The sequence below is a fragment of the Piliocolobus tephrosceles genome, chromosome 2, assembly GCF_002776525.5.
Source record: "Piliocolobus tephrosceles isolate RC106 chromosome 2, ASM277652v3, whole genome shotgun sequence".
Lineage (NCBI taxonomy): Eukaryota > Metazoa > Chordata > Mammalia > Primates > Cercopithecidae > Piliocolobus > Piliocolobus tephrosceles.
In genome coordinates this window covers 191881565-191891658 of record NC_045435.1, presented here as the reverse complement: position 1 = coordinate 191891658, position 10094 = coordinate 191881565, and the positions used below count along the sequence as shown (strand labels likewise).

At 39.8% G+C, this 10094-nt stretch overlaps 1 protein-coding gene across 6 annotated transcripts in view; it reads right to left on the bottom strand.

Annotated features, from left to right (window-relative positions):
• Positions 1-6002: 6002 nt before the first annotated feature.
• Positions 6003-10094, bottom strand: part of DLG1 (discs large MAGUK scaffold protein 1) — a 271867-nt gene continuing 267775 nt past the window's right edge. For all 6 annotated transcript variants that reach the window (XM_023214799.2, XM_031935281.1, XM_023214795.2 and 3 more), the window contains one exon: positions 6003-7815. In XM_023214799.2, coding sequence (XP_023070567.1) covers positions 7709-7815 — 107 coding nt within the window. In that variant the 3' untranslated portion in view covers positions 6003-7708. The remainder of the gene's footprint in view (positions 7816-10094) is intronic.

Here is a 10094-nt window from a genome sequence, read left to right as displayed (position 1 = left end):
TTGGATTTAGGATACATGAAGGTCACTGAAGAGAGGGAAATAAAAGTTGCACTTTAGGAAAAGTCATCTGGTGGGTAGCTGGATCAGCAAGGGAACAGATTAGCGGCTGGGAGATGATTTAAGAAGCCACTGTAATAATCCAGGTCTGGGTGGGGTGAGTGAGAACCTGGATTCGAGTGATGACGGTGGAAGTGAGAGCAAGAAAAATGATACATTCAGGAAGAATAGCATTTGGTGTCTGATGGGAGGTGACCGAGAGAATAGAAAGTATAACCATTATTAGCTACAAGTAGAAAATTAGTTAAAAGTTTAGTAAAGCTTTTTCCTAGGAAGGGCATGTCAGATAAACTAAATCTGAACCAAGCACTGAACTTTCAGAGAAAGGGATCTATCTTCAAAAGTCTTTTCTAGTCTGAAATACCACCAGGGAAGTAGATATTTTTGATCAGATGACATGCGATTTAGAAAACCTTTTTGTGGAGACTCAATAGTGTGGAACATATGGGACTTTCATACACTTCGTCTTGTCTTTAGCTATCCCATCTGTGTGAGGTAAATGTACCCAATTTTAGACATCCTGAAGACAGATTACATCACTCTTCTCATCTTTTCTACCATCAGAGAATTCACTGTATCATTCATTCATTAGCAACTTTCACATGCTAATTTTTTTTTTTGTACTGACTTGTATATAAAGAAATTCATTTGGCTGGGCGCAGTGGCTCACGCCCGCAATCCCAGCACTTTGGGAGGCCGAGGCAGGTGGATCACAAGGTCAGGAGTTTGAGACCAGCCTGGCCAATATGGTGAAACCCCGTCTCTACTAAAAATACAAAAATTAGTCGGGCGTGGTGGCGGATGCCTGTAATCCCAGCTACTCAGGAGGCTGAGGCAGGAGAATTGCTTGAACCTGGGAGGTGGAGCTTGCAGTGAGCAGAGATCGTGCCACTGCACTCCAACCTGGGAAACAGAGTAACTTCGTTAAAAAAAAAAAGTCACTCTATTGGAGTTATAAACTGTCCAAATGAAATTGGTCATTAACAGTTGACTGGCAGAAGTAGGATAAATATATGCGCAACACAAGTAGTTTCTACTTTCGATAAACACCAGCATTTCCTAAGGATTAATCTGGAACCAAATGAAAGGAGGAAACTACGGTGTTTTTTTCACACACAAGTGAGCAGCCATACTGTGGTTAAAATGAAGGGATTGTCAAGGCCACGTGTGCTACCTGCACGCAGGAAAAGGCTGAGTGTCACACCCACTGGTGGAACCAGGTCTCATCAAGGACTCCTTAAGTGTACTGCACTAGAATTAGATTACTATAAATTGCGTAAGTAATATTTAAAATGCGTAGAGGTTACCACCTAAAGAAAACAGCAATTTGGAAAAACAACAATCCTTTGTCTGGAATCCAACAAACCCAATTTTCTTAAACGATCAGGGTTTTGTCTCCATGGACTGTTTTCTAAATTATAAGGCTATGAGCCAATCCCATCTTCAGCAACGGCCTGTCTGCAGTTTGTTCTCTTCTCACTCACTGCTGTCCTAGACAGACTACACTTATTTCACCTAGGACATCAGTAATGAGTCAGGCACCAGTCACCGGTACACGGAGCTATTGGATCATTAATGTTTTTTCCTGAGGGCCTGAAATTGATGTGCTCATTCTTGCAGTCATTCCTGCTTTAGACACAAATTTCTTCTGTAAACAGGCTCTCAGGATCCATCATTCTGCCTTTAAAATTTGTTTCAGGATGACAGGCTCCTATGCAACCGGCTAAGCATGTGGGTCCTCACAGTACTGATGAAGTGGAGGTGGGGGTGGGGGTGGGGCTGGGCCCTTCATGACTTTCAGCATCAGAAACCCTTTTCTGCTTGCTGCCTCTTGTTCCTGTAGGTCTAGGGTGGCAAAGAAATACACAACTATCATGGGAAAAGATGAAAATAACCCCAAAGTCCTTCCAGCAGTGAATGAAGTCTGTGGTGCGTCCACACCACGGAATACTGCTCGGCAACGAAAACCATGCATTCCTCTCCAGTGCATTTTGCTAAGCCACACCCCAAATGCTACACTATACTCCATATGACATTCTGGGAAAGGCAAAACTGTAGGCACTGGAAACAGATCCGTGGTTGTCACAGATTGGGGCTGAGAGGTCTGGACTACACAGGGAAAAGCATCCGAGAATTTCTTTGGGACAGTGAACTGTTCCATATTCTTGATTGTGGTGGTGGTTACATGACTCTATGCATGCATCCAAACCTAGAATGATACACCCAAAAAAGTGAACTTTACTGTAGACAAATTAAAGAATAAAGCCAGAAGACAGCAGCGTCCCCTGCCTGCGGTGGGAGACCAGGCGGAAGCTGAGGTCACCTGGGGGGCTGGTCATGCTCTATGTACCGAGCTTCGTGATTGTTACACAAGTGATGTTTCTCTGTAAAGAAGTACTTTTTTATTTTATTTATTTTTTTGAGATGGACTACAGGAACCTAAAATCATGCCCGATTTTTTTTTTTGGTATTTTTTTTAGTAGAGACAGGGTTCCACTGTGTTAGCCAGGATGGTCTCGATCTCCTGACCTCATGATCTGCCTGCCTCGGCCTCCCAAAGTGCTGGGATTACAGGCGTGAGCCACTGCGCCCGGCCTATCTGTAAAGAAGTATTAAGGTATATGTATACTTACGTGTATCTCTACATTTACATAGATATGTTATACTTCAATAAAAAGCTACCTGATCACCATTTCTGTTCATCATGCTGTTTAGTAGACTAGGATTTCCTGTTCTGCCGGCTCTCAGGTAACTGTATTTGCGTGAAGCGGAGAAAGAGCCAGTGGTGGAAAGTTAGTTAAGTAGTGACTCTTTCTGGTCAAATTAAAGACAAAATATTTTATCCGGGTGATTTAAGTAATACTTTTCACACTATTATTTCAGGCCTGTTTTGAGACTCTCCACAACTAATGTTGTGGGTCTGCCACCCACCATAAACACAACTCTTCGTAAGGGGAAGAACAGAAGTGTGAAGCATCAGATGATATATATACACATTTTTTTTTTTTTGAGATAGAGTTTTGCTCTGTCGCCCAGGCTGGAGTGCAGTGGCGCGATCTAGGTTCATTGCAAGCTCTGCCTCCCGTGTTCATGCCATTCTCTTGCCTCAGCTTCCTGAGTAGCTGGTACTACAGGCGCCCGCCACCATGCCCGGCTAATTTTCTTTTCATATTTTTAGTACAGATGGGGTTTCACTGTGTTAGCCAGGTTGGTCTCGATCTCCTGACCTCACGATCCGCCCGTCTCGGCCTCCCAAAGTGCTGCGATTACAGGCCTGAGCCACTGCGCCCGGCCAATTGTGTTTTGTATACATCACTTTAGCCCTTACAACAATCCTGCAAGGTAGTCATTCAAATCCCATTTAAAACACGGCAAAACTAAGGGTCAGGTTAATCTCCACAAGAGAAGCTGGAAGAATTCTAAGCCTCTGATTCCAAAGGAAAAGGGAATTAGCTTTTAGAGTGTTCTATGTGCTAGTTCCCTTTATCTGTAATCTTACTGATCCTCAATAGATCTCCATTTTACAGATAAGTAAACAGTAAGGGATTATGTGACTTGCCCAAAGTTACGTAAGTGGCAGAGTGGCATTCAAATCAAGCTGACAGCCCACATTCTTCACATCAGAGGGCACTGCTGCCAAAGTCAGCGAGAGGTATACTGTGCAATTCTGGAGGGAGACAAATGGAATCTTAAGTATTAGACTTAACTACTAAATGCTCTACACTAGGGTCGGGAAAATGACACCTATGTTTTTCCTTGGTATCTTTAAAATGCAACTTCTTCATTGTAATATCATAAATGTACCAATATTTAACAATAGAGATTCAAACCTTCAGGGATTAATAAACCACAAAATCCAGCTCTTAGAATGGGAGGAAAAGGAATTTGTATGGTAGGAAAACTATTTTCTAGGAGTCAGGAGTTAAAAGTTCTAATTCTGGCTCTGTCCCTGATTTGCAGTGTAACTTCGTTAAGACATAGGGATCTTTAGGCTTCTATTTTATCACATGTAAATTAAGAGTATTCAAGGCAGAGAATCTTTGAAGGTAACTGCTCTAACACGTTAGAAAACAATTTTTACTAATTACTAAAATTCCTTAATTGCCATCTTTGGAGTTTAAATACTATAGTGTTTAGCAAGTATTTGTTAACCAGAGTGTATTTTGCTGGAATGAGCTCTGCAGGCTTGCTTCCATTATTATTATTTGTTTTTGAGATGGAGTTTCTCTCATTGCCCAGCTGGAGTGCAATGGTGCGATCTCGGCTCACTGCAACCTCTGCCTCCCAGGTTCAAGTGATTCTCCGGCCTCAGCCTCCTGAGTAGCTGGGATTACAGGCATGCGTCACCACGCCTGGCTAATTTTTTATTTTTAGTAGAGACAGGGTTTCTCCATGTTGGTCAGGCTGGTCTCGAACTCCCGACCTCAGGTGACACGTCTGCCTCGGCCTCCCAAAGTGCTGAGATTACAGGCGTGAGCCACTGCACCCAGCCTACTTGCTTCCATTATTTATTGAAGAGCCCAAGGTAGTCACAGAACAGGAAAGCAACCAGATAGCTACAGCCAAATCTAAGAGGCACTTTTCTTTTTGCCAACTTAAGGATATGAAGAGGCATATTAAAAAAGATAGCCTTTTAAAACACTTGAAACTGTATTATTCTCTGGACATTACAATAACGGACTCTTTTCTTACAAACATTGTTTCAATGCTGGTTTTAAAGGATTATTTCTTGGCATGTCACCGTGGCAGGGCTAGGCTGACTTGTTTCCCACAAACAGTCTTTTCAGCTTTGACAGGAGTGATTTGTTCTATGGGTCTGTCCTTACTAATTGTATGACTTTGGGCAAGGATTTTCATCTAAGAGTCTTTCCTTATTTATAAAGGATTTTGCTAAACTAATAATTTAAGTTATAGTTCTTTACACAGTAGGGGGTGAAAAATGAGGCAGCCAAGTGTATTGGAAAGAATGTAGACTTGGGGCAGAGAGGCTTGGATCCAAATACTAAGCACTGCCACTTATTAGCTAAGTCATCTTGGGCAAGTGATTTAATGTAAACCTTATAGTGGGGCGAGTAACACCACCTTCTCTCTCTCTCTCTTTTTTTTTTTAAATTAAGAGGTATGGGCCAGGCGCAGTGGCTCATGCCTGTAATCCCAGCACTTTGGGAGGCCGAGATGGGTGGATCACGAGGTCAGGAGTTCGAGACCATCCTGGCTAACACGGTGAAACCCCGTCTCTACTAAAAATACAAAAAACTAGCCGGGCGAGGTGGCAGGCACCTGTAGTCCCAGCTACTCGGGAGGCTGAGGCAGGAGAATGGCGTAAACCCGGGAGGCGGAGCTTGCAGTGAGCCGAGATCTGGCCACTGCACTCCAGCCTGGGCGACAGAGTGAGACTCTGTCTCAAAAAACAAACAAACAAACAAACAAAAAAAAAACCAAAAAACAATTAAGAGGTATGATACTAAAGTGGCTATTGCATAATACTCAGCAATTAGTAATCTCATTATTGATAATCCTGTACAATCTAGAAAGCTGCACAATCATATATTCTTACAAAAAAATCACTTAACAAGGACATCCAGAAAACAATGTTATGTAGATTTTAATACATAAATGGCATCCTTTTATAACCCACTTGGTATTTTACAACATGTGACTATTTAGTAAATACTTCAAAAGAGCTTATGCTGGGGTCTTGTAAGGCAATTTCTGAAGCTCTTGAGATTCTACAACAGTTTTCTTCTAGTATGTTTCTATTTTGTTAACAACCTATAATATTTAGTGTAACAGCAATACTGTGTGTATTTCAATGTGTTAACATACTCTGTTGCCTAATGGCTCTTGAATTCAGTTATAAATTACATGATGCCTCAAATTGTTTCAAGAAAATGTTAGCTTGCAAAATATTTTTTTCTTTCAAAATTCAAGACACATTTAACATATGGATTTTACAATACAGTTTATTAGCTGTTCTCCTCTTCTTCATAAATGGAATGGATAATGTTGATAATTCTTTACAAACCAGTACTCATTTCTTTAAGAAACTGTAATGAGGAGGCTGTCAAAAACACATATTTAATAAACAACTCCAAAGAGCAATGGGAAGCCAAATATTATTATTAATATAAAGGACCAGAGAAACTGATTTCTGAAATAATTTCTACCTTTCACTAAAATTTCTTAAAATTGCTCACCATGAAGATTTGTGTAATTCTAGTGCAGGGCAGTGGATGAAGGCGCTGAGGGGAAAACACACACACAAATGGGGCTTTTGCCTGCCTTCCTATGAACAAAAGGAGAACTAGAAGGAAAGCGCAAGGACCAAAATCAAACCTGATGACAAGAACAACAATAACAAGAACAACAACAAAAAAACCCCCAGGAACCATTTGAAAACTTTTGTAGAAAAGAGGAGAATATGCCCGTACTTTTACTTATAATCTAATTTCCCTAAATGTTTCTCCTCACGATCACCATGCCCCCATTTTCAGTTCACAGGATTAAGGAAGATAAGTCTATTCAATTAATATTTAATTTAAAAACCAAACAAAAACTTAGGAGTAGGTGGAAAAAGAAACAAAATATATTTTAAATATATATATATATATATGTTTGTGTGTGTGCGCAACTATGTAAAGAAAATAATTCCCATAGTTACAGAGTTTAAAGAAAGTTTTATATATATATTTATATATATTTTATTATAACAAAATAGGCAGCTATTGTGGGTAACATATTCAGTCAAATCTGACTCCTAAGAATCCATTTGTAAGTTTTAGGCTATGAACTGGACTCTCTCCATTGCCATTATGGTTTCCACATCACCACTGTGACGTCTGATTTATCTGTATTTATATCTAGGAAATTTTCTCAACCTTCTGTGTAAAAGGTGAACTTCCTTAGCACCTGAACATGGCCTCGATTCACAGAATGTGATGATCATTTACATATGAACAACTTCTGTAAGACACGATAGTGTTGCTCAAGTAGATTAAAAACATTTAAACGTTGTTATTCCTAGCAAATGTACTGGGAAAAAAGAACCTTCAAATAATAAAAGACTAAGAATGCTTAGGAAAAATGAAATCCCTTATGAAAGTTAACTCAGACATGAATTTTTAAATTAAAAAATGTTTTCCTTATTTACCTATAATGAAACAATTGCTTTGATGATAGAAGCTGAGAACAGGACTTGAGAGTAATACATTGGCCAAACCATGCTATTAAACTTAAGCGTGCATAGTTGCTCAAAGTCTACTAAATCACTGATTAAAACCACTTTTTCATTTGTACTGAAATTTGAAAAGAATGTATATAAAGCTTTTCCAAAAATCTCTTAAAGTTACTTTCCCTTAAACATTAAGGAATTTTACCACAATTTCTGCGTCTCCCCAAATTCTTAATAGCTGGTCAGGCCATTCCATCTTCAGTTGTGAAAAATGGCCACTAACCAATAGTGACATTAAATAACACACATGATGTAACCTGAAGGAGACACTACATGTAAAAAAAGAAGCGCACCTGCAGACCATGATGTGGGATATAATTCAACATGAAATCAGTATTGAAGAAAGACTCCAGAGGAAAGGGCAAAGAGATGTCAAAGAAAATGGAATTGTGGAAAAAAGAAATAGAGAAACATGAGTTTTCATAACTTTTCTTTTGCTGGAACCCAGATGTAAGAACCAGACTGTTCTTCTATGATCTGTTTCACTTGGTTGTAAATGTCTTCCAGCGTATCTCCCTGTACAATAGCTGTAATGATAGAAACAAAACCAGAAATCTCCATTAATTGTCTATTTTGTCATTACAATTACTGGTGAAATAGCAGAAACTAATATCTTTGAGAAAGTTACTCATCCAGGAAGAATCACCATTTACGCACTGCTCACTTAGAAAAAACGGCTCACTTCATTAATTTTCCTACTTGTATAGTACAAAATTTTTATCTTAAAAATGGATCAAAAAGTAAGATTTGGTGATCTTTTGTTCTTTTACCATCTGAGCATATATTAGCTTTATTATTTTAAAACCAATTATTTTCTTAACTGTCCTGATTTCTCCATCACTATGTAGGAAAAGGAAACTGGCTACAATCCCACAGACAGGGTGATGCAGGATAATGTTTTGTTTTATTTTTTTGGGGTAGGATCGCAGCGGAAAAGAGCTGGCTACAGATTGATGCTACTTTTTTCAGTTAAGCCTGCATGTCAGTTACTGTAGAGTAGGTGAATTATCTAAGCCAGCTTGTTAGTTTAGTGTTTAGAGACTTAACAATCAATGTTTATTTGCTGCCTGAAATAATGTGTGAAAAAAAGAGTAACAATTACTAATAAGTAATTCTTTGGAAATAGCTGAAGCCCCTGAGGTCTGTGGGGGATGAGGGTCAGTTAATAAAGCAAGCAAGCAAACAAACAAAAACAAAGTATCGCTAGACAGCACTAAGCATGAGTCACTTTTTAAGAGGAAAGAAAATGTTTATGGCTGGGCATGGTGGCTCATGCCTGCAATCCCAGCACTTTGGGAGGCTGAAGTGGAGGGTTGCTTGAGGCTAGGAGTTTGAGATCAGCCTGGGGAACATAGTGAGACACTGTGTCCAAAAAAAAAAAAAAAAAAAATTAGCTGGGCATGGTGGTATGTGCCTGTAGTCGTGGCTACTTGGGAGGCTGAGAGAGCAGGACGATCTCTTGAGCCCAGAGTTCACATGTGCAGTGAACTATGATCGTACCATTGGATCGTACCATTTGCCTGGGTGACAAAGTGAAACCGTTTCTCACAAAAAAGTTTATATATAAATGAAATAATTCAGAATTGCAAATTAAATAAGTCACTTATTAAACTACAAAAAAATCCCCAGTGATCTTGGAAGAGCATCATAGGTGTCGATTTCCACGGTCAGAAAAACTGAGCATAAAATGTCGAAGGGAGATTTTAAATCATACTGTCTATTTGGTACCTGAGATTATGTGCATAGAAGAAAGAAGTTATATGTAGGTAAGAAGGGCTTATACGTAGCTAGGAACGCCTGAGTAACCAATAATTTTAAGTAACATAATATTCGCTAGTATCAGTTTTGTGAGACTTCTACCTTTTGAGCTAAATACAGACATGTCTCAGTGTCCCTGAAGACTCAGTTCAATTGACAAGATACTTGGTTTGTGGGTCTGGCATCTTGATGCACTCCGACAGCACAGGACAGAATCCCAGAGCATTTCACAGTTTAGGCTGACAACAGCACACAAGGATTTATTTTAGGAGAAAAGAGTCAGGAATTGCCTTGGGAAATACACATTTTGCTTACTTTGTAAATTCATGAACGGCACGGTTAGTGAACCAGGATACTCCTTGGGAAGAAACTGGGAAAGCATAAGGCTGCAGACACCTGGCCATGTAGTTAAAATTAGCATCACAAGTAACGGCACAAGCAGACTCTGTAAACCTCCTTGTATGACACACAGAGGATACATCATTACTTCACTGCTATTCCTGCCCCAAATGCATAACCTAAATCTAATTATGAGAAAACGTCAGATAAATCCAAATTGAGGGAGGGACATTTTATAAAAGAATGGGTCTCTGGCCAGGTGCAGTGGCTCACGCCTGTAATCCCACCACTACAGGAGGTCAAGGTGAAGGTGGGCGGATTGGAGGGGTTCTAGACCAGCCTGGGCAACACGGCAAAATCCCGTCTCTACAAAAAATACAAAAATTAGCTGGGCATGTTGGCTGCAGCCTGTAGTCCCAGCTCCTTGGGAGGCTGAGGTGGGAGGATCACTTGAGCCTGGGAGGTGGAGGCTCCAGTGAACTGAGATTGCACCACTGCGCTCCAGCCTGGGTGACAGAGTGAGACCCTGGCTCAAAAAACAAAACAAAACAAACGAAACAGAAAAAACAACAAAAAAAAACCCCTAGTTTTTATTCTTAAAAAATGTGAGTCAAGGTCATGAATGACAAGACTTGGGAACTATTTCAGATTAAAGAACGTTAAAGATGTGATAATATTTCAGATTAAAGAACGTTAAAGATGTGATAAT